A 25,296-nucleotide genomic window follows, 5' to 3' on the forward strand; every position below is an offset into this window, starting at 1 on the left:
GCCGTGTTTTTCAAGTATTGTCATAGTTTTGTCACAACGGCCTGTTTGGGTTGATGGTTTGCAGGAGTGCAGTTTGTGTGAGGACGCACGCTTTGCTCGCACAGGCGTTTGCATCAGCTGTGATGCTGGAATGTGCCGCTCATTCTTCCACGTTACGTGCGCTCAACGGGAAGGGCTGCTGTCTGAAGCTGCTGCAGAAGAGGTTAGTGTCTTGTGTGGTCAGCCTCATTAATCTGCTTTTAATTGATGTTTATTTTCTACAACTTTTTCCTCTGTCGCTTTGTAATGTATTGTGTGTGTTTTTTTTTTTTTTAACTCTCCAGCCTGTCAACCTCTTGTAATCAGGCTTGTAAGCAAATTATTTCAGTCTTTTCCTTTTCTTTTCTTTTTTTTGCACAAAAAAAACCTATTCTGCTTGTCCTTAAATCCATTTCAAAAAGCAAATAGCTTTTTACTTTTCACTCACATTTATTTCAAAACCTGTTGGGCTGACTGACTTTCGTGGAATACAAAGGTATCCTGGCCACTCTTTGTACTATAATGAAAGTGGATGATTACAGGGTAACCAAGCTCTAAAAAGACAAAAAGCACCATGAAAAGATCATAAAAGTAGTCCATGTGACTTATATATGGTACAGGTGCTATTTTCCAACCCTTCTGAAGCCATTTGATTGCTTAATTATGTAGCAGATTCATGAACAAATCATTCTTTTGACCATGATCTTTTCAGTGAAATTAATGATTAATTCATGAATCTGATGGATTCGGTTCTCAAGTTTGACTTGATTAGCAGTGGTTAATAGAGGTTACTGGAGAGGAATATTATCAGTGAATAGCCTAACTTAAATGCCAGTTTGTCGTACAAAACTGAATGGTTTCAAAAATGTGAAGTATAGGATACAAATCATGGAATATTATTATTATTATGTTGACACTTTTATGATGCTTTTGTATCCTTTTCAAAGCTTGAAAGCTCTAGTTACCAATTCATAATCAAAAGATAAATACATTTCTTCTCTTTTATTCCACGTAACAAAGTCATACGGAATTGTGTGAACTTTTAAATGGACTATCCCTTATCCTCTAGATTCTGATTCTCTGTGAACACGCATATTACACATGCATGTTTGAACTTCAAATGCATGAGTTTATCAAATAGATACACATAAGCATAGGAAGAGGGCTCAGAGCACAAGGCCAGCCAGTCGAACAAATTCCCAGCCCGTGGTCACAGACCATCAGCCTCATGGCTCAAATATTCAGTCCATATTGGAGAAGCACATGATGGTGGCGTTCAGTGCAGATAAACACGGGCGAAAAGTGCCTACTCACTGCAATCCACTTAATCCAGTCAGCTGTGCAAAGGGCCTCATATCAACAGGTGAGTGGGCTGATAGCATCCAGCGAGACACCTTAAGCCTAAACGATTCAGTGGTTGACGGGAAATGGCTGTGCTTCCATCTGCCCTCGAGGGAGGGGTTGAAATGCTATGCGTGTGACGAGGAGATGTAACCAGGGAGGAGAAACTTGCTGCTGACGTCTCCGCTGCAGAGATTTGAAACTGCTGAAACAGGTTGACATTGTTCTAAGGTTCCCTCCTTTTCTGAAAAATGCTGTTTCTGAGAAAGGCCGTCCACTTCCATTCCTGGAAAAATCCTGCCAGCCTTACATCAGTCATTGTCTTGCCCCTCGGCTTCAGCTCCCTCATTCTCTGCAAAATGTACTTGTCCTTTAAAAGAGAGGGGAATTTTTACAGGCCTTTTGTGACCAGCTATTTATCACGGCTATCAGAGAATGCACAGACACTGGTGGTCTATAAAAACGTGGAGTGCTGGGCATCATTATCACAACAGCGAGAATGCGTCAGCCTGTAATTCAGAAGATACTACCATTTCCTCCGTAATCAAATTGTACGTGAAAATGATCAGGTGTGTGAGCACACAAGCACTCAAAATAAAACCTGCAGCAATTGTCTAAATTAAGATGATGAAAAATCTTAAAATAACCTGAATGGAATAACTCAGATTGTGTTCTCAATGACATAAACCCTTCCCTCAGCTTCCTCCAAGTTGTGTGCATTTTAAGAAGTAGATTAAAAATAGTTTTGCACCACAGCCGAGACGTCACTCTAGACATCAGCAGATTATTTTATAATACTCTGACTTTGACATCTGCATTTGTTTTAATCAATCGTCAGTAAAATGACATTTGAGGGCTGGTCAAGTTGTGGACAACGTGCAACAGAGGCAGGCATTATGCAAATGTATTTTCTAGTGACGTAGAACCGTCACGCAGTAGGATTCGAAATACAAACGACCCGTTTAGGCGGTTCAGAGTCGATTCTTTATTTATCGTGCACTTTACAACTTTGCAGACCTTTTACATTCACAAACAGCTATGTTACACACTGCATGAAAGGGAATATTCGAAAAACCACAATAGGGGCACATACAGTATGAAAATGCATTAATATGATATTACACGGATTATATTATACGCCAGGCTTACCACGCAAAACTTTCACACAATAAAGGGCCAAACACCTGGTCACTTCATGCCTTTCTGAAAAGACCATGTGTAAATGCCTTACGATTTAAATCCGATCACTCAAACCACTTCAGGAGGAGGTTTGAAATGCGTTCCAAATAAAACTGGACAAGTGTTAATGCATCTGGTTGTTGAAGCCACATATGCAAATGTTATATCTCCCAAAACTGTAAAAAAATTAAACGTGTGAGAACGTGTTATAGGCTACCGGAACACACATCGCATTCACCACACATATGGCCCGTTGCAAATGAATTGCCGAGTATCTCTTCAGCAAGCCGACATGCAAACTGCCGCAAATTTAAAAAGTCTGCATCGGATCCTGAAGCTTAACACTCAGTCATCTTCATTAAAAGTAGTGAAACTAAATTATCGTACCATTGGTGATGCTCTTCTCTCTCCTATTGTGGTCTTTGATCTTGAAATTAGCTGATGAATAAAATACAGTGCATATCTGTTGCTTTCGTCGGACTTGTGGACTTGAAGATCGTATTTTTATTACTTTTAACAGTTTTAACAAATCAGATAACTATCCGGTCAGTAAAAATGCATGAAGTGAGCAGGTGTAAACAGCCCCAAAATGTAACGTCGTCTTGTTTTACAGTGGCTGTGTATACACATCATCCAATCAGAATCTTGAATCACCTAGATACAGTGATTAACTGTTACGCAAGCGTATCAGATGTTTCATAATCTTATCAACACACAAACATGGCTGCTACATGTGTTTTTGTTTTCAGAATTATGAATGAGAAGTTATCATTCATCACTGACTTTTCTTTTTCTTGTTTTATCAAGCTATGGTTCAAGATTTAAGCTCTCTTGGGTCTGTATCTACACTAGTCATGCTCCATTTTCACCCACAGGACATTGCAGATCCCTTCTTTGCATACTGCAAGCAGCACGCAGACCGCTTTGACAGGAAATGGAAAAGGAAGAACTACCTGGCCCTGCAGTCCTATTGCAAAGTGTCTTTGCAGGAAAGAGAGAAGCAGCTTACACCTGAAGCTCAGGTCAGATATACCGCTCAGGTCAGATTTACCATCTGGACACATTCTTCCACACGTGAGTCTTGTGAATGATCAGTCATAATTTCTTTTTAAATGTCCATGATTTCCTGACCCCTAGTCTCGAATAACCACTCGGCTCCAGCAGTACAGAGCGAAAGCAGAGCTGTCTCGAAACACTCGACCGCAGGCGTGGGTCCCCCGAGAGAAGCTTCCCCGACCGCTCACCTCTAGTGCATCAGCCATTCGTAAGCTGATGCGTAAAGCCGAGCTCATGGGCATCAGCACAGACATCTTCCCCGTGGACACATCTGATACCAGCGCAAGCGTAGATGGACGGCGTAAACATAAGCAGCCTGCCCTCACGGCAGACTTTGTTAACTACTACCTAGGTTAGTGGTTTTGGTTTCTCATTTGCTAATTCAAATTAGTCCTCCTGTAGTCAATAATTTCATCCCTTAAAACTCATGTTTGATCATCAAAATTAGTTTTTTCCATGAAAAAAATGTCTTCATGCCTTAAAAAAGCTTAACTCTACACCGTTGCCTCATTTAGTATATGTGGTTCTATGAATATGCAAATTAGCCCCGCCTCCACTCACTCACACCAGCTCAGAGATCCACTGAACGCTGAACTGATTGGTTACAAGGTAGTTTGTGACGCCAGAAACACCAGCAATTTCAAAACGCGTTTTGGATTCTGTCTTTGGTTCACTGCAGTTTTAAGGAGTAAATACTGCAGCAATGTTGTTGACTTATGAATTTGCACATTTTTCTTAAAGCTGCATTCCGTAACTTTTTTGGGTTAAAAATTATCCAAAATAAATTTTTGAGCAAGTACATAACCAGCCAGTGTTCAAAACTATCTGCTTGCCTTAGCGCGATTCAAAACGGTAAGCTTGTAATAATGTTTTTAATTCCAGTTGGTACTGGTGGATTTCCGTGGGAAATTTGAGCATGTCTATTGCGTCATTACGTCACATATGTACACATAAAGAAGGTGTCTCGGCTAGTAGGCTATATTGCGTATGAGGATGTTGGAGGTGGAGTTTTATAGCCTTTTCTCACAGCACTTGATATAATTAAACTTACCAATTTGATGGCGGATCCAGAAAGGTTTAAACGACAATCACCAGTGACAACTGGCGTTTCACCCGTTGTAAAATGCAAAAGACTTCGTTCGCACTTTGGAGTGGCTACAGAAAAAAGAGACTGCAACCAGCCCATGCGAAAACAAGGATAATATCGGAATGGCATTAAATGTAGTCAAGCAATGCTGATGTTGTTAACATTAACAATTTGAGAACAAAGTATAATTTGCACAGTTTGACGTGATATGATAAGCGATCGTTAGATTTAATCAGCGCGATTTACTGCAATGCTTGTTTCCCCTTAGTTGGTTAAGAACAAAAGTGGATGTTACTTACTTGTTCAGATGACATTTTCTGGTGAAAATTCTGGTGGTCATACTTCCAAAAAGTAGAATATGTGATTTCGAATGACAGTATCCACACCGGCGCGGCGACTGACAGCCGCACATTCTCCTCAAAACATTGGATTCATCCGCTCTGTGCCGTGCCAAGGCACAACCCATATAAAGTTGATAATTCCGCAAATAACTGCAATTGCAGATTTCGAACAGAGCTGGAGACAAAGAGGAAAAACTACGGACTGCAGCTTTAAATCATATTAAAAACACCACATAGACATAAACAACATTAAAAGCTTGATTTTCACCACAGGAGGACTTTAAGTAGAAATAACTCATCAGGCCTATGACCTATTTTTTGAGAAACAACATTTCTCTTTTTAATGGATAGAACAAGCATTGATGCATTTGTAGCATGTAGCTTACTGTCCCTAACACACTTGAATCTGTCTGCAGAACCGTAGGCGGTATCAGACAGTGAGCGCGAGACATGCATCCCGCTCTGTAGCCTTGTAGCTAGGCACTTGCCCTCCAAATGAGTGATGTTAAGAGCAGATGTGTGGAGTAACCTTGGGCACACACTCCATTAGGTTCCAGCAGGAGGCCTATCCTCTATAAGTGCACTTTCTCTCCCTCTTTTTTTTTCCCCCAACGTTCCTCTTTTTTTCACACTTTCTCCCTCAGTCTTCTTTTGATATACTTTTTCCTGTACTCTGATAGCAATCTCAGTATCGATTTGTTTGTCTTTTGGTATTCAGAGCGGAACATGAGGATGATTCAGATCCAGGACAACATCGTGGAGCAGAAGAACCTCAAAGACAAGCTGGAGAGTGAGCAGGAGAAGCTGCACATGGAGTATGATAAGGTCTGCCTATTGTTGACACTCCAGGCTCTCGCTAGCATCTGTTTTGTACATTAGCGTTTGTCTTGTTTGGGCTATTGGTGCTTAAGAAGAGGCAAGCACACCAGGAAATAATGACGCACCGCTGGAATTATCCCAAGAACGTAACTCCTGAACAGCTACTAAATAATGCCAATTATGCTTCAGTCTTTCAATTTACTATGCAACTGTGAAATCTCCTTTTAAGCTACTTTGTTCCAGACCAACTGCAGAGAGAAATAAAAAAGCAGATCCTGCTAAGATCCTGTATAACACAAGGTCATGTTTGTTAACAGAACATTTGATGACAAAAACTGGTAGTGAATAACATTTTTGTTAACTAAATTTTTTTTTTAGCAAAAGACAGATTTCTCTAAAACAAAAAACAAAAATGAACGAGCCATTTTAATAGTTTTTGGTTAATAACACTGGTTGGTAAGCAATAAATAAAAAAATAAAACAATGAGGAAAAAAAGACTGTAAAACAGCCAACTACTCTTTTTCCAAAATACAAACAAATAATCAAAATAAAAATATATTTATGAACAATTAAACTAAAACGAAACAAAATCCAAACTCGTGAATTTTATTTAAAACCCCATGTATGGTATAACAGCAGCTAACGTTCTGTGCTGCTTTATTTATTTGCCAACGACCCTCAATCCTTCTAAACATGATCTCTTGAAGCAAATTTGGGTAGATGGTGTTTTCTCATTTGTCCCAATGAGGACTAGAATGAATGCGAGAAGTTGGAGTTAATGTGGCGTCTAGTCTTTCTGTGCCACATGTATTAAGCCGTATTAATGGAGTGTGTGTTGTTAATTATGGCACTCAACATGCATTAGCACGATGCCGGCCTTGGAGAGAGATCCTTAGGAAATCAACATCTGTGGAAAGCTGACTGCTTATTCACAAAAGTTGTCTAAAGCAGTGGTCTGAGTCATCTTAAAATTGTGTCTAATAATCCTGAATTATATAGTATGTTACATAGTTTTTTGCTTTTAGTTTAATTGTTGGGTTTGATATTTTTGACTTTTTTTTTTGGACATTTGTATTATTGCAAACTGCTTAACGTTTGCATCACCAACAAGAGAATATTAGTGTTAGCGTATGGTGTTTATTATCACTGTATGTAGGTGATGACTTCAAGATTCATTATAGTAACAGGTAGTTTTTATATAAAAGTAATGGTATATCTAAATGTATTATTATTATTTGTGCTGTATATTCAAAAAAATTCATAACCATATGTTTTTTTGGATTATCTTTTTCTTTCTTTCTTGGAACTGGAAATGGATGCATTTCTTTATTCTGTGGAACACCAGATGTTTTTTTCTTTAAAATATGTTTGACAGAAAAAAAAAAAATATATATATAATTATGACAGAATGTTTATTTTAGAGTGAAATGGTGCCCAAAGACATGTAGGGGCCACTCTATATAGGCTTAAACTTTAGCCGCTTTTCCACCATCGGCCAAAACGGTTCTAAGAACATGGAACGGTTCCAATTATATTTCCACTTGAGCTTGGTTCGGACCGAGAGCGGTTTGTAACCGATACTCAGCACAGTGTAACCGCGCTAAACTGTGCTGGTAGAGTGCGTGTAGTGACATCGCCACTTACGATTGGTCACTTGTCTGTTGCCTGCCTACTAGTTTCTCTGTAGCTGACCAAGCATGCTATTTGATTGATGTAAACACAAGTTAATAATAAAATTAAAAGAAATATCTGATCATCCTCCATAACACGGCCGCTATTTACATCTCATACCGTCTGTAAACTATCGTGTTACTAAGGCAACGACTGACGCATTTGTATTACATTCCAAAGAGCTCCGTTATCAGCCCCACATTAAAAAATGTTACTGGCTAGGCCGGATCGGCACAGAATGGAACCGTTAAGTTATGAAAATGGTTTGGCTCGGCGGTGGAAAAACAGATTTTTTTATTAATTGATTTTTTGTAAAAAAAAATATTTAAAATAAATAAATAAATTAATGATATGTAACCATATAAATAGTTGCATTATTATGTTTTGGACCCCGCTGTGCCATCAGTATTAATCTGGAGTGTGTGTTGGAGAGGAGACAGTTTTAAATGTTAGCTCAAGCTTCCCCACATGGAGCCTCATCTTCACAGAAAGCGGAGATAAGGATGTCTCTCTTTAGTTTCGTTTCACATACCCATAATAACTTCACCTCTCCACTGTTTCCTCTCATCATCGTCTTTATCAAACGCCTGCCTGACGCTTATCTACTGTCTGGAGCTGAGAGTGGCCCCTACACGGCGAAATGCCACAGCGGTGCGTGTGTGTGCGAGAAAGAGAAATGTAGACGCAGGAAGTGTAATGGAATATTTCATGGTGTGCTGGGCTCTGAATCTGTTAAAAGTAGGAAATGGTATTTTTTTGTGTGAGGGTGTTTTGATGGGTAGCGTTTGTTGCTTGCCTGAAATCAACCCGTTTTTTTTTTTTTTTTTTTTTTTTACGCACTAAAAACGTGTTTGTGTATTAGTCATTCAGATGTTCACAGGTTTGTGTACGCCTTTGGATTTGTACACGTTAGTCCGTGCGTGTGTGCTAACACACAGAGCTGGCCAACTTGTCCTTGTCTTATCTTATCTCCCGCCTTGCTGCGGTTTTATCTGCCACAGCTGTGCGAGTCTCTGGAGGACCTGCAGAATGTCAATGGCCAGCTGAGGACCGAGGGCCAAGCCATATGGAGCATGATGGGGGGGATCCTTGGACAGGTACGGCTTACCTTCAACCGCCTCATTCTTTCTCTCCCCTGTCCATCTTCATTCCGTCTCTCTCCGCCCCATCCCATCCTTGATCCAGCTGTACGCCTCATCTATCACAGCTCCAGTGAGCTTACATCCCACCCTGATACAAACTGCGTGCTTCAAGAGCTCTGATCAGGCTGGGATTCTTTAAAGGGCCCATATTTTACACTTTCATAGCCTTTTTTTCCCTGAATACTATTTTTAATGTTATTCAAGCTGTCTTACAACATTCAAAGTATTTTTTTTTTAGTTTTCCATAAACATTTTCCCCATTGATGAACATTGAGTATCATCAAAAGACTAACAAATATAAGCTTTTATTTTTTTACCTTTATGGTCTCAAATTCATAAAACTATGTTTACACCTAAAAATAATAATGTAATATTTATATCTTTGTTACAAAATTGGTTTTAAAGGTATTAATGAACATTTCTTTCCCTTAAAGGGTTAGTTCACCCAAAAATGAAAATTATCCCATAATTGACCCACCCTCGAGCCATCCTAGGTGTATAAGACTTTCTTCTTTCAGCCAAATACAATCAGAGTTATATTAAAAAATATCCTGGCTCTTCCAAGCTTTATAATGGGAGTGAGTAGCGCCTGAGTGTTTGAAGCCAAAAAAGCGCATCCGTCCATCACCTGGAGCTGTATGGATTACATTTATGGTTAATAAAGGCCTTCTGAAGCAATGCATTTTTGTAAGAAAAAGATCCATATTTATAACTTTATAAACTTTAAAAATAAATCACTGGCTTCCGGTAACGTCCGTACGTGAGTCTAGTTCCGGCGGAAGAATGACCTCTGACCCGACGCATGATGTGTTGACGAATGCGGAAGCGCAGAGATAGATAGAGCAAAACAAAACACTGGTCATGAATTAGATGACTAAAACGAGATATTTTTAAAGAGAAATGTCGTAGGATTTCGATATAAGAGAAGAGGAGCTTGAGTTTGTTGCCCAGCCCTATTTGTTTGAACCGCGAGAGGCGTCTACTCTCTCCTAAGCTTACGCTACTCCTATATCCTACGTCATACTTCAGGTCAGAGGTCATTCTTCCGCTGGAACTCGACTTTCATACGGCTGTTACCGGAACCTAGTGATCATAGTTTATAAAGTTATAAATATGGATATTTTTCTTACAAAAATGCATCACTTCGCTTTAGAAGGCCTTTATTAACCCCCTGGAGCCGTATGGATTACTTTTATGATGGATGGATGAGCTTTTTTGGCCTTCAAAATTTAGGATACCAACTCCCATTATAAAGCTTGGAAGAGCCAGGATTTTTTTTATATAACTCAGATTGTGTTTGGCTGAAAGAAGAAAGTCATCCTAGGATGGCTTGAGGGTGAGTAAATGATGGGCTAATTTTTGGGTGAACTAACCCTTTAACAGCTATCCTGAAACAACCTGGCTAATGCTTTCACTTGAACTACTGGCATAGTGCACACAAAGCATAACTTTTATTGCAGCTTAGTTTCCATAAACGGACATTAATGGCCGTAAATTTTAACATTATATGTCTGCATGGTGAATCACACTCTTTGTTTGAAAGCTATATTGTGCATTACAGCTTATTAACCTCCAGTTAATAAAATGTGAAGTAAATTGAGTCAATATCTCTTTGGCTCATGGACTTTCTCAGTTTTGGTCTTCAATGCAGACACTTTGGGACGCAACACGTGGATCTAGCAGTTGGAGCGTATTGTTGGCAGAATTCGTCTTTGACTTCACAGTGAAAAGAGTGTAAAGAGAACAGAAATCTTCTCCCTGGATTTTTTGCACCTGGGTAATGAGCTGTGATTGAAAGAAATCTAGATTGTAGGCAGCACCCCACTGGGTAGACAGCGTTGAGGTAATTCTCTTCGCTGTAATGGGCCTCCTGTTTGCGAAATTCTTTCATTTGCGCTAACTGATTGACCTGTCATTGGCCATGCACTCAGCCCTGACTCTGTAGCTAAAAGTCCCCTGCTCACTATGGCAACCACATCACCAAGGTGCGTCGCCATGGGTGACGGTCACTTAATGAGTGCGAAAATGTGAAGGTCTGAAATGTTCCGTAGATCTCTCTTTTTGTCTAAATAACAGTCTGTACTTAGAATGCCATTTAGCAGGATATGCCCTGAAACAAAAATGTCACTGGCAACAGCAACCGTGAAAGGAATTGTAAGGATTCTGGGATTTTGTAAAGTTTGTCGGAAAAGTTTTGTTGGAGCTAAACGTCGCTCAATTTCATGCAGTGTGTATGTGGAGAATTAGCGTAGACTAGGCTACAGGGCCACACACAGAGTGAAAGGTTGTCAGTAAGGAGGTATCGCCAGTCCTCTGTGTTTTGTCACCATTTTAATCTCTATGATACACCCAGGAAGAATGAATTTGATGAGATTGCCTCCCCAGAATGAATGTGAAAGTCCACTCTTCCCCCTCGATAACCTAAAACCGCAACAATCAGAACTGCAGCTCACGTCGTTATCTCGCTTCTGATACAACGACAAAACATTTAAAAGGCGTCCATTTGCATGCACCCATGCGCACTTGTTTAAAACTTAATTTGCGTTGAATAACTGGTTACCCAGCTTAGAGAGTGTGTAAGATGGTTAATTAAAAGGATCTCTTAAAATGTCCTCTCGGCAGATAAATGCTGCAATAATGGAGCAAGGAGGTAGAAGGAGGCGAGGAGAGCCGAGTGGTCTGGAAAAGAGTGAGCCAGTGAATCTGCAATGATGGTCATAAATCACATAATTAGAAAACGCACGCCGCTTAAGTAGCAACATCAGTCAAGGCGCCCCGCTCCTTTGTGTCATCTATCTACTACATTTTCGTTCCCTATCAGTCATTGGTGTCTGCACATAACCCTCAAATTATTGATGTTCTCAGGAGAGCGTCTCATCTCTCGTGCCACCTTGGGTGAGGGAGAACTCACACTGGTACACTTTGAAAGGGGGCATGAATGTGTCTTCGGTAGCTTATCACCTTCGCAAACTTGAGGTCGCACCAAGTATGAATTTGTTCCCGTAAACAATATGACCTTTATAAATTTATGTTGAGTCTGAAATATTTTGTTCATTTTATTTGGACAACCTTTTTTTTTCTTCCTGAAATTGACAAATTCTGCTTTGGACCATACAACAACAACAACAACAAAAGCTTTGTATTATAATACCTTAAAAGGGTTAGTTCACCCTGAAAAGAAAATTCTGTCATTAAATACTCACCCTCATGTCATTCCAAACCCGTATGACTTCTGTTCATGTTCAGAACACAAATCAAGATCTTTTTGATGGAATCTGAGAGCTCTCTGTCCCCCCGTTGACAGCTACGCAACTACCACTTTGACGCTTCAAAAAGTTCATAAAGAGATTGTAAAAGTAATCCATATGAATTGAGCAGTTTATTCCATTTTTTCTGAAGAGACACAATTGAATTTAGGGTTTTATTCACATATAAACATTCATCAACTCAGTTGTGGTAAACGGAAGCTCAAGCATGTTGGCTTGATGTGCGAGAACCAATGAAGGTTCACTCTCGTGTGTTGGCCACGACATTTGAGCTTCCACAAGAACCAATGAAGTCTCGTTGTTACGCAGCACATTTGAGCTTTTACAAGAGGTTTGTTCTTGCGTGTCAAGCAGGTTCGGTTGAGCTTGTGTTTATGTTCACTGATCAATATTTATATGTCAATAAAAGCCTAAATTAAATCTATTCATCATATAAAATTGAAATTCTTTTCAGAAATTTTTGACTAAACCACTCGATTCTGGATCTCTTCAGTCCTCTCGGCAGATGGTAGGAGGTGGGCGGCTCTTTATGAACTTTTTAAAGCGTCAAAGTGGTAGTTGCGTAGCTGTCAATGGAGGGACAGAAATCTCTCCGATTTCATCAAAAAGATCTTCATTTGTGTTCCGAACATGAACAGAAGTCTTACAGGTTTGGAAAGCATGAGGGTGAGTCATTAATGACAGAATTTATATTTTTTGGGTGAACTATCCCTTTAAATTACAGAAAACTAGTTAACGGTGCTTTCTAATACAATTGCTGAAGGAGTTACTGCAAATTTGACATCTTTCTCTTGAATCAACCGACAGCATAATCAATATAGGCACAACTAAAATATTGTAGTTTTTATACACCACTATAGAAATGTACCCATCTATGACGACTACGCTTTGAAGAACCCTGGAAATGTAAAATGATTCATTGGTGTGCGAAATTATTTGCAACGATTTTATACAACGTGTCCTTTAGTTACTTCTTAACGCACGCTTCAACAATATCAAATCAAACAAATAAGACTGAATGATTCATACACAAATCAAACTGATCTGGTTCTTGACATGTAAACAAGCTGTTATTTGCGAATGAGTTCTTTCACAGTTTTGGATGTTCTTATTTAAAACCAGTAAAACTCAGAAGTTGATGGCACACAAAACAACCAAGCACATTAACAAAACAAAAAAATAGTGCTGAATAATAATTTTAAATAATTTTATCAATCCAAAATATTGTAGTAATTTTTTTTGTGACTCTTTTCTTGTTCAGAAGTCCAATATTCCATTCAGATATCTAAACTTTTTCAAAAAATGACAATTTTAGTAGTGGACTTGAAAAAGATTGGTGTAAAATTTTAGTATTTGTGTCCTTCAGTTGCATCTTAATGCATGCTTCAACAATGATAATGAATCTAACAAAAATCTGAATCACAAATCAGGCTGGATGATTCATACACAATTCAAACTGATCTGGTTCTTGATGTGATGTGAAGATTAAGCTGTTATTTACTATATCCATATCTAAACTAGCACATCAACAAAAATGCACTACTCTATGAATAATATTATGACATATGCCATTATGACATTTTGTTGTGTTGCTTTATCGGGACGTCAAATATTTCATTCAGATATCTGAACTTTTTCAGAGAATGATGAAAATTCAGTTGTGGACTCAAGTGTGAATTTGGTAACAATTTACAGACAAGGAAAACATTACTCACTAAGCTATTTAGATGCTGTTCTCTAATTGCTGTTTTAGTCATGTTTAGAAATAGCTTGTTTTTTGTTAAATGAAATATTCGATGTGGACACCATGTGTTAAAACGTCATTGTGGACTCCCCAAGCAAATTGTGTGAGTTATATGACCCCTCTCAGGGTACCATTGGGATTCTCCACAATCTCAGCAAGACTGCAAAGTCTGTCTGGCTCTCTCAGCAGATGGCCAACCGCCTGTTAGGGCTGTTCTGTGAGGCTTTTTTCGTTCTTTTTTTTTTGGTTTTTGTTTTGTTTTGTCCTTAGTCAAACACCTTTCATCTCCAAATAATATTCCCACTGAAATGTGGGATGTGGAGTGAGGGACTGGCCACAGTAATCCAGAGTTTGCAGGATGTGAAACCTGGTATCTCCTCGCTCAGCTCTCCGGCCTGTTATAATCCCGGCGGTGCAGTGGAGAGGGACCGTCACCATGGGCACACTGAACAGAGCACGCTCAGATTAGAAAGCCTCTAGAGAGAAGCTGCTCCGTGTTGCTGTGCGACCGGTTCCTACTAGATAATTTTTCTAATTAACCTGGACAGAAAAGATGCAACACAGATGTATAGACAGAAAATAGAAAAACTTATTTTATATAAACTTATTCCCTGCATCTTTAGAAGTAACTTTCAAGAGAAACTCTTAATTAAACTGATTTACATTATATTTTTTGTCTTGTTCATATCTCTACATAAAATGTCTCACCCTAGTGTTGCTTATTTGCTTTGCAGAATGAAAGTAGTCATAGGGTGTATTCACACCAGGAAAGTCCGATAGTTCACTTGCTTTGGTCCGGACCAAATAGGATGTTGATTTTTTTTGTTTGGTACGGTTCGCTTTCACACTGCTCTTTTTGCAAGTGAACCAAAATGTGTAAACAAAACCACACGTGTGCTAAGGTCGTCCATTCATTGGACAGGAATTCTCAAGCAGGGAAAAGCAGGAAGTGCACAAACAGGCTCAGCATGGAGATATTTCGTAATGTAATATTTGTTATTTTACTGATTTGGTGTTATTCTCTACAAACGCAATATGAAGAAACTATATGGTATAGATAAAAGCCCGCCCGCACCGACAATTGATTGCTTGGGTCCTTACATGCGCTTCGTGAGGCACACTACCTGGCACACGCACGCAAGGTCTCTCGCTCCCTCTCTCTCTGCCGTGCGCGCGCTCTTGCTCGCTCGCTCGCTTTAGACACCATTATGCCAAAATGTCCGTATCCTCATAAGAGCAGTCAAATAAAAGGCTCAGTTTTCTGCAATTGGGTCGGTTCATGTTCACACCGTAAACGAACCGTACCAGAGTTCGTTTGGAACCGTACCGAGACCACCTCTTCAGCTGGGTCTCGGTTCGATTGTTTGGTCCGCACCCGAGTTCGATTGCTGTATTCACACCTGCCCAAAAGGTCCGCAACAAGGGGGGAAACGAACTAGAGTTCGATTCAATCGAACCAAACGAGGCAGGTGTGAATACACCCATAGTCACTCTTCAGGTGTCTGTATGATCTAGCTTATGTTTTTCTTTCATTTCCATTTAAAAATAAACACAAAATTAAAATTTTCAGTGTACTGACAGGAATGTCAATTGACCTTGTTTGGCCAAAAAAAATAAAAAAAATCTATATATATATATAAAATGACTATGTTTCCTACTATTAGAGTAGCAGTGCTTTGTGTGATGCATATAGAGGAAACGAGAGAAAAACAGACATAAATTGATTGATTTCTATGCCAAGAACAGCATCAAACAGAAATGCAAAAATAATTCCCAAATGCTCCGACCAGCTTTCATTGTCACAAACCCATTGTTTATTGAATGAATTGCATTTGTTTAGGCTAATAAACACTTTAGTTTAATAGAGGCTAAGTACCAAAGAAAAGTCTGTTCAAAATCATCAAAAACAATTTTGAGAATGTTTCACTCTAAAATATTTAATTGCATTTAACTTTCAAATGTATTTAATAGTGTAAGCAACCACCCAGAACACCTTTGCAACTTTATGGCACTACCCTGGCAAACACATCTTTAGAAAATAACTTTCTCAAGTTATGATGGTCTAGTTTAATATTATCACTGAATAATTTGGTGTGTCTTTGAAATGTGGATGTGGAATGTGGAATTTTATTGTTCTGCTTTATTTGCAGAAATTGAACTCTCCTGCAGTTCTGAAAGCTCCAAAAGAGAGAAAGCCAAGCAAGAAAGAGGGTGGATCACCAGGGAAGTCGTCAAACCTCCCAGCTATGCTCTACAGGTCAGCTTGCAGCCAATAAAGGGTGCCAACAGGTCATTTATGACACCTGGGCAGTGCTATTGTAATATAATTTTTTAAACATTGACCTAGAGTTCATAAAATATTATGCACTGAGTATTATACAATATTATACACAGAAAAAGTGTGAAAAGATATCTTGGCTTAAAAAGTAAATGCTTTAATGTGGCTGTCTGCTGTAAATAAGAAACGGTTTCATGTTCTGCATGTGCAGCTGTGGGATCTGTAAGAAAAACCAAGACCAGCATCTTTTACTGCTATGTGACACCTGTAAGCTGCATTACCATCTGGGCTGTCTGGACCCACCTCTCACACGCATGCCGAAGAAGACCAAAAACAGCTACTGGTGAGAACAGGACTGGGAGAGGGAATTGAAATGTGATTACATTTCTTCTGGAAGTGCTTACATCTCTTATAACTCCAGAGCAGGGTTTCTAATGATTAATAATGGCTAATAATTATAAAACTGTTAGAATAAGAAAAAATAAAACAATCAAAATAAAATACTTACTAAAAAAGATATTTAGAAAATATTTAATTATTTACCTGTGACCATTAGCCAACATTAGAAATTAAATTATTGAAATATTGACTTAAAATCATAGGCCGTACTTCAAGTAAATATTTACGGTCAAAGGAGTTTACCTTAAAAACGCTTGGGATTCTCTGCTCTGAAGGAAACAAATAAACTGTAAAACTTTGACAGTTCACTTCTTCTTCTTTTTTTATCTTGGGCTGTCAATTGATTAAAAATTCTAATCAAATTACATGATAAATTAATATATGGGTCTGAGAGCAAGATTAATTGCAGAGGATTTTTATTAAATTTTTGTTATAATTAATCACTAAATTAACATGTTAAGTTGACAGCCCAATTTTTTTTTAATGTCTATAGCAAAATAAAAATTTAGTTTCAAATTCTAAGAGTGTTTTTCCACTTGTAGTGTTTCATAAAGTCCCTCCATGTTTACTTTCATAAGGTTATACTAACTGTCACTTTCAAAATTGATGTGGAGCTCCACAGTTGCGTGCGTGAGCGTTTCTGTGTTTTGTTTATTTGTCAAGCTGAGCCCAATGCTTTCGCTGCTGATTCGAGTAATTCATTTAATCCATGAATAAGAAAGCGTGATGTCGTTCCGGTCTGCTGGGTGGAAATTAGAAAGCATTCGAAAGATAAATTTGTGTAGGGGGCCAAGTCGTACCTAATTACTGGCAACTGCCTGCCCCTGAGACAGTAATACTGTATAATCAAAAAGCTTTTCCCGCACTAAAGAATTTGACTATTCCTTCAATTTTATATATTGTTTGTGCGGGATACTTAACATCCCTTTTGTTAGAATGAATATGACACGTCTGCTTCCAATGGAAAAACATGGGCGAGGACCTTGAAAGCCACTCTCTCATCTCAAAGATTTCTCCATACTGAGAAATCAATAAGGTCAAATGAAAGCAAAAGAAAACCTGACTCCTCTCTCACTCCCTCTCTCTCTCTCGTTCTGTCTCTCGCTCATCCTTTTCCAGGCAGTGCTCTGAGTGCGACCAGGCCAGCAGTGATGAGGCTGACATCGCCATGGAGACGCTGCCGGATGGAACCAAAAGGTCCAGGAGGCAGATCAAGGGACCAATCAAATTTATCCCTCAAGAAATGAGCCCAGAGCCCAAGAAGCTTCAAGTGAGAGGGACTGTGAGTTTGAGCATATCATGAGCATCATCATATTACTGATATTGAAATTGTGGTGCCAAATCTGGATGGCTTTCGCAGATTTCCACTATTTCCGCCTAAAGAAAAAGTTGATTCTCTAACCACAGACTACTAATGCTTCACAATATTAATTACATCTTCAATGTCTCTCAAATGAAAACATGGCCCAGTTCTGAGAGAGACTCACAAATCCATTAGAACATGTTGGTGTAAAATGGGAATTACTTGGCTCAAGGGACTACTACTACTAGTACTGTTTACTAGATCATTTTAAGCTTTGTCTAGCTCTTCCTGATTGGTGGTTTAACTCTAGCTGTTGTTTTAGGTGGAAGAGTCATTCATTGACTTGAAATTGATTCTTTGCTCCTCATGTAAAACAGATAATTGACCTGTTCTTTAGTCTCTTGAGCTTTCACAGAGGTTATTGGTGTAAGTCACTGCTAGCCTTGTTGATTACTATATCATATTGAATTGTTTTATAAAATCACCTTGAAACTGATACAGGCATAATTAAGCCATCAGTAAAAAGCCCCTTTGGGACTGCTCCTTAGCATTTCATTTTTATTTGAACATAAGCATTTAGAATTGTCACTAATACTTGATGAGCTGCCTTGCTGCCTACTCCCTACAAAGGCAGCAGCCTTCAAAGATAGCATCCTAACCTCAGAACACTCTGACACAAATAGTGCTACGTCTTGACTTAAATTTGATTCTAGTACAGTTTGATATTAGCATGTTGCTAAGCTAACAGCACAATATCGAAGACTATATACATACCAAGACTGTTCAAACGTATTACTATGAATGAGAGAAAACGCAATATGGTCCTGGAGCTTAAGCTTGCATGCTTGACTGTCAAGAACCAATGATTGTTATTCTTCCATGTTGCGCATCAAGCAAGTACAGTTGAGCTTCCATTTACCATATTTGAGCGATCTATGTATGTTCGCTGACCTGTTTATATTTGAATAAAAGCCTAAATTACATCTGCTCATCATATAAAGGGATTATGTCTCTTCAGAAAATTTGTATTAAACCACTCGATTCATATGGATTTATTTCACAATGTCTTTATGAATATTTTGAACCATCAAAGTTTTGGGTGAATAGACTTCTCTATTCACAGAAATCTCTCATTTAATCAATCTATTTCATTTAAAATATCTTCATTTGTGTTTTGGAGATGAACGAAAGTCTTACGGGTTTGGAACGACATGAGAGTGAGTAATTGTTGACAGAATTTTCTAGAACTAACCCTTTAACCCTTAAGATGTGGTCACATTTACAGTTGTTCGTCAAAATCTAGTCATTTCAATAAAAATGCGACTAGGAATGTAGCGTGAGAGTGAAAAATTTACCCACCCAGGTTTCATAATGAGTTCAAGTTGGTCTTCTGGATTCGCCGATTTGAATAACAGAAAGCTGTTTGGTTTGAAAGGGATTTCAGTGTGAGCTGTGCCTCACACAACACTACACTATTGACAATAAACAATGGACTTTTTTGCCAAATGTGTAGCTTGCCTATGATTCCTTAAAATGCTGCCTTTGTAGGCAGCTCACTATGTTTTGGAACGATTATTTTATTGTCTATTGAATGATCAGGCTTGTGCACACACTACTTCTAGCTGTAGAAGCTGAGCAATGCTTTGAAGTGTGAGGGTAGGTGTGTGTGTGCTTTCTCAGACTTGAGATAGGGCTTGTCTTTCAGGCTCTCCATGGCTTCTACTTATCACTGTCCAGCATTCTCTGATCCTGCGATAGTGCTCCGGCAGCCCGTCTCCCTTAAGGATGACAAAAGATATCCATCGGAGAAACAACAAGCTCCCCAGCCCTCCTTCATTTTGTCTTTTTCAACCTTTTGTTTTAAAGATTAGTCAATAAACCTCTCCCTGCCAGCTTTTAAATCGAATTAGAAAGTAAAGCGCAATTTTAGATGGCTTCTGCAGCACTGCAGCCGCTCGCCTTGGCTGATGGCTGTCAAAGTAGCTCACATGAAGGAAAAAGGAATGACTTCTGGACGTTGTTTTTGTTTGCTGTATTCACGTGTGTGAGTGTGTGCTTGCGTATGCCAGGCAGGGTTAATGCGTTTTCCCTTTAGTCTCTGAGACGCGTGCCCAGAAGTGAGGCAAAGGCTTCAGTGGAGAGCAGCTGGATTAAAAGGCTTTTATTTTTCTCTCTCTTCTGTAGCTCCGGCTAAACTCCACCAGAGAAAGATGCTTCATTGCAGAATTTATCTTCACTTGCACTCCAGAGTGTGGCAGCAGCTGAAAGGAGTCCTGCTTTGCATTTTTAATGCCCTTAACCAGCCGGTGTGGTGGTGGCAAGCCTTTGTAAAGCTGTGTTCTGATTTATCACGGCTAGCTAATCAACCCCCCCCCCCCCCCCGCCATTCCTTCCGTTCAGGAGTCAGTGGTGTTCGGATTCACTAATGTTCCGCACTTCTCCAGGGCCACTGAATACTGGCCCTCCTGCACAACTGAAATGGCTCTCATGACTGGTGCACACTGAGATTTTGTTGTGACACTTTATTGGACTTGAAAAGATTTCTGCATTATTTGATAGAATGAGGGAATTGGAAATGTTGCTATAATTAGTGGAGTTTGATAAAAACAAGGGTCACTTTTCATCCACATTTTCTAAAGAGACACGATCAATTTATCTGATGAACAGATTGAATTTAGGCTTTTATTCACATCAAAACATTCATCAACTCACACATTAGTTGTGGTAAACGGAAGCTCATACACGTTTGCTTGAAGTGCGAGAACCAATGAGGTTCATTCTCTTGTAATGCAGCACGTTTGAGCTTCCACAAGAACCAATGAGGTTTTGACTTACTTTAATGGAGGGTTTGTGCGATACCTAGAGACCAGAATATCATAGAGCCTTAGAATTGAGCTCTTTAGACTTGGCCTATTAAGTAACCACTAGCAACCATCCAGAACACCCTAGAAACCACATTGCAATGCCCTGGCAACCACCCACAACAAGAAGCATTGAGTTTTATGGGACAGGCACCACTGCAATTAAATCTAGTGCAATTATTTATTTTTTTATTTATACTATTTTAATTTGATAATTTAATTATTTTTGCGACCAAATAGTCCTATAGTTTTGTGAACTTTGTAGCAAACAATTCTTTTCTGATCAAACACGTTTTTGATTATTAGTTAACATGTTTGTCCTGGATTGTAAGCCATTAGTCGTCTTTGAATTACCGCAGTAGGCTACTCTTTGTTACGGTGCCTTTGTATGCACCAGTAGTTTTTCCAGTCTTGTGAAAATTGATTTTATGTTTTTTTTTTAAAGATGCATCATTGTGAGGTGTTTAATTAGAAAGTAATTCCTTTTTTCACAGAGTCATCTTGACTCTTCTAAGTGTAGATTTTTGTTTACGTCTGCCCATCACCGTGTCTACAATACTTTAGCGTTACGTAGAGGCTCTCGACGCAGAGGACCACTGATCTAGCCTTTTATAGATTACCTTAATCGAGTCTGCCGTAATGAAGGAATAATGAAATAAATGAGTGCCTTTGTTTGGTGCCACCATCGAGGGAGAAATGGCAGAGGCATTTAAGTGCCAATTGGCAGTGTGGAAGCAGTTAGCATTTATAATGATAAGTGTTCCATCTGCTGTGTGGTGGCAAGCCAAAGGCGACAGATGGAATTGTTTTCACAATCTGTTTAAATATGTTGTCGTTTTTTCTTCCCTTTTTAAAAAGCCCCAGCTTGGCACACTCGTACGCCCGTTCGCATTAAGGTGGAGATGTTTGATTTGATTTGTGCAGTGCTGCTGTTGTTTTTCTCATGTTTATCAGCCTCTGATGGAGATGAAGAGTTGATCCAACGATGGTAGACAAGAAAAACCTGAGTGCAAAAAGTGTCTCTAGGCGAACAGAAGAGCGCACAGTGGAGAATGACTTTGGATACTCCATCTTGGTTCATGGCACACACAAAAATCCAATTTAAACAGCAAGGGTTGACCCAATTGCAGAATGGCCTTATATCTGGATAGAGAGGGGCATCGGTTAGGGCTGTGGTCTGGGCTCTAAACAAAGGGATTGAATCTCTCTGTCACACAAGGGGGAGTCGGACTGAATGAGAGATTTGGATTAGAGAGGAGCACCACTGTTTGACATCTGTAGAAGCTACAGTGAGCCGCGAGTCACCAGCTGCTCTGCGTGAGCTGTTTACTCATGGAGAGCGTTAAACTTTGTTCTGTTCAGCTTACTGCCACATGGCTTGAACAACACATTACAATCCAACTGAGCGGCTTTTTAAATCTCATTTTACTTTAATACTTTTTACTCAAAATCCCATTGCAGTAAATGATTTTATCCCTTAAAACTCATATTTGATAACCACTTTGACATATTTAAAAGTTTTTTCCTGTGAAAGTAATTTCTTCATGCCTTAAAATAGCTTGAATGTAACTTACACCCTTGTTTATTTTTGTATACACCGATCCATGAATTTTCGAATTAGTCCCCGCCTCCACCCAATCACACCAGCTTGGACTACCTGATCCACTCTGTCAGCTGTAGTAAACGCTACATGATGGCAAGTGGAAATATTGGTTTAATTCAGCCGTGTGTTTTTGAATCAGAAACTAATTCACAAGAAGAGGAAGAGCAAATTATACATGCATGCCCAGTTCTACGGGGGTGCTTGAGGGATTTAAGAATCCACAAACGAAAGCAAGAGAACCCTCAGTTGATACTGTAATAATATCATAGTGCCGAAACCTATTGGGTAAACGGTCCAGTGAAATGTCAAACGTTTCTATTTTCAACATGTTTTTGTAGTGGTGAGCAATGTAGCCAATCACAGACATGTTTGTTGATCTCTTGAATGCAGAGATTCTAAGAGCTTCTTTGTGTAGTGTAGACAACTTTAATTTCCTATTATCACTGTAAAGCCGCTTTGGAACAATCTACATTATTAAAAGCGCTATATAAATGAAGATGACTTCTGACAGCTTTTTAGTGATTGTAAAGGGAACTGTCTTTGCGCACTTTCTTGGCTAAGTAAAATCTTTCAGATTTTGAATTAAAGTCGACACATATCGGTAATTGATATGATTAGCCCTTGGCTTGACTACATTATCAAACAGCTAATAATGTGTTGCAAATGTTACAAACCATGTTAAAATTAGCATCCCTAGGAAGAATGAAAAAGCCCCACCACTAGCCTTGACTGGATTGGTTACATATTTGTGATGGTAGGACTTAGGGGCAGTTTCAAACTGCGTTTTTGAGAATGTCTTTGGTACAATGCAGTTTTTAAGTAGGAAATACTCAGCAATGGTGTTGACTGATGAATTTGCACATAGTTTGTCTTAAAACATATTAAATACATAGACATATAAACAACATTAAAATCTTGATTTTCACCACAGGGTTTTTTTAATATAATATATTTTGAATAATATATACTTCTTTCATCGCAGTTTGATAAGATGTATTGCTATTTCAGTTTTATTTCGATTAACTGCACAGCCTCATTTATTCATTTGTTTGCATTTTAATTATTTATGGAGTGGTGCAGGTATGATTTGTAGGCCAACCGACAGTTAGCATCACACTGGTTCCCTCGACAAAAACCAGTGGATTTTTCCATAGGCTTTTGGATTATCGCAAAAAACAAGCTCTGGCATCAACAAAAGTTTATAAATCTTACACGTTTTTTCCGTCAAGATAATTTACAGATGAACACAACTTTTATTAATTTTGAAGCCTAAATGCAGTCGCCAAAAGTAAAAAGCTAAAGGTAGGCTATAAACTAACTAAACCACGGTCCCACGACTTCAACGTCACCACTTCCAACAACACTTTCAGTTTTTATCTAAAAAACATTTTCCCAGAAAGTTTGGGTTAGAATAGTTTATAAGAGCACAATTATAAGCACAAGGCTGTAAAAGTGGACTGGGCTTACATGTTCGGCTTGATGACGTTTAATGTCCCCGACATCCTCTGTAGTCCCATTTAGTGGGGTAATGCTGATGTATTTTATGTCATAGAATAAAATGTGAAAGTATCTTGAGTTAGTGTTGACCACAGACCTTATTTCAGCCATTTAACCAAAAACCCACTGACTTCAGGACGATGGAAACGAAAGTGCTAAAATGCTAACTTGTTTCTGTTTTTTGGCTTACAAATTTACGTCATACCTGCACCACTCTATTAGGCAACACATTGTGGCTACAAAAAACTAAATGGTTCTCATTATAATTAGCGAAGTCATCTCTGCTGTATGCTAAGTGTGTCGCATAATTGCACTTTTAACGGATGGACTTCTTATTTCTATTTTTGACGCACTGCGCAGTTACTCCTGTAACATTGTTATTCTTTTAGAAAATAACTTGACTATTACATCAAAACTTACTTGCAATGTTTCTGGCCTGCTTATTTAAATTCTAAATTGTCTTATAAATTCTACATTGTATAAGCTTTTTCCCACTACTCTAACATAGCCCATATACAGTCAGTGTAGTAGGAAATTATTTTTGAGCTTGAAGTTGATTGGTCTTTTCTGAACGTGAACAGTCTGAGTTGACATTGTGTAATCAGGTAAAATAACAAGTGGCATGGCATGATTTTTTTTTACCTTGTATACTTCAGGACTTTCATAATTTTTCATTAGTATTCCTCCTGTGTGTGGCTTGATTCTCAGTGATATTTTAAGTGAAATTAATTTTGAATTAATTATTTTAAATACCCCATTCAGAGAGAATTCTTAATGCAAATCTTAATAATTGAATTCCTTGGTTCATTTTAATAGTCTTCAATCATTTTAAATACAGTAATCTAACACTTGAACTGTTACGTTGTTCTTTTGAAAAAGTTCAGTGTGCCGTTTTATGACCAAAAATCATTTTCCCTTTGACCAGAGAACCAGAGGCCAGAAGAGGAAGAGAACGTCCATTTACGAGGAGGATAAGATCGAGGTGAGCTTTCCCTTCCTCACCCTGCACTCCTTTAAGACTGTCTATCTCCCCCATCTACCTCTAATATTTAAAGAGCGTTATGAAGACAGCTTGTGTATGTTTACACAGCAATCTCAGCCCTCTCCACTCACCAGCTTCATTCAAACACACACGGCGGTTGCCTCTAATAGCTTGCGTTTCCATAGGAACCATCACCGCGGGAGCGCAGACAGAGGCATTCGACTCTGCAGAAAAAGCCCAAAGCCGATGACACACGGACCGAGTGCACCACCTGCAAGAGCCCGGGCGACAATGAAAACCTAGTGAGGTGGGTAAGCTTGTGCGCTGCGCGTCTCTGAAGCATCTGCGCGCGCGAGAGCATGTTTGATCTGGCGGGGAAGAGGTGGGGGTTATATTCGCCTCGTGATTAAAGTTCAGGCTTCATTATAAGGACTCTGCCATGCATGTGTGAGTGGGAGGTAGCGCCGGCTCCACGGGGCCCTCTCTATTTGGCTGCCACATGTATTTGCTCACTTGGTTTGGCAGTAATGAGCTGTCTGATTTACTGTCACCACTTGGCCCCTGGTATGAGGTTGTGGTTCCTTCAAACAGGATTATTTTAACGTAACAGTCAGATCCAGATCAATTATACTTTTTTTTTTCTTCTTTTAACACCTCCTCGTCATGCTTTTCAATGCCGTAACATTGTTATGCTTTTGCTAAAATATA

The 25,296-nt window shown here is 39.0% G+C and overlaps 1 protein-coding gene across 4 annotated transcripts in view; it reads left to right on the forward strand.

Moving 5' to 3' along the window:
* LOC311093577 (PHD finger protein 14) overlaps nucleotides 1-25,296 on the forward strand; it is a 79,981-nt gene that overhangs the window by 21,537 nt on the left and 33,148 nt on the right. For 2 of the 4 annotated variants that reach the window (XM_084131080.1, XM_084131082.1), the window contains exons 7-16: nucleotides 65-202; nucleotides 3,414-3,578; nucleotides 3,676-3,946; nucleotides 5,741-5,847; nucleotides 8,515-8,610; nucleotides 15,816-15,922; nucleotides 16,155-16,286; nucleotides 17,462-17,624; nucleotides 24,532-24,588; nucleotides 24,774-24,895. In XM_084131080.1, coding sequence (XP_083987206.1) covers nucleotides 65-202; nucleotides 3,414-3,578; nucleotides 3,676-3,946; nucleotides 5,741-5,847; nucleotides 8,515-8,610; nucleotides 15,816-15,922; nucleotides 16,155-16,286; nucleotides 17,462-17,624; nucleotides 24,532-24,588; nucleotides 24,774-24,895 — 1,358 coding nt within the window. The remainder of the gene's footprint in view (nucleotides 1-64; nucleotides 203-3,413; nucleotides 3,579-3,675; nucleotides 3,947-5,740; nucleotides 5,848-8,514; nucleotides 8,611-15,815; nucleotides 15,923-16,154; nucleotides 16,287-17,461; nucleotides 17,625-24,531; nucleotides 24,589-24,773; nucleotides 24,896-25,296) is intronic. The other 2 variants (XM_084131081.1, XM_084131083.1) reach the window with 1 other exon arrangement.

This window comes from Abramis brama, assembly GCF_963993115.1.
Source record: "Abramis brama genome assembly, chromosome: 12".
NCBI classification, from domain to species: Eukaryota; Metazoa; Chordata; class Actinopteri; order Cypriniformes; family Leuciscidae; genus Abramis; species Abramis brama.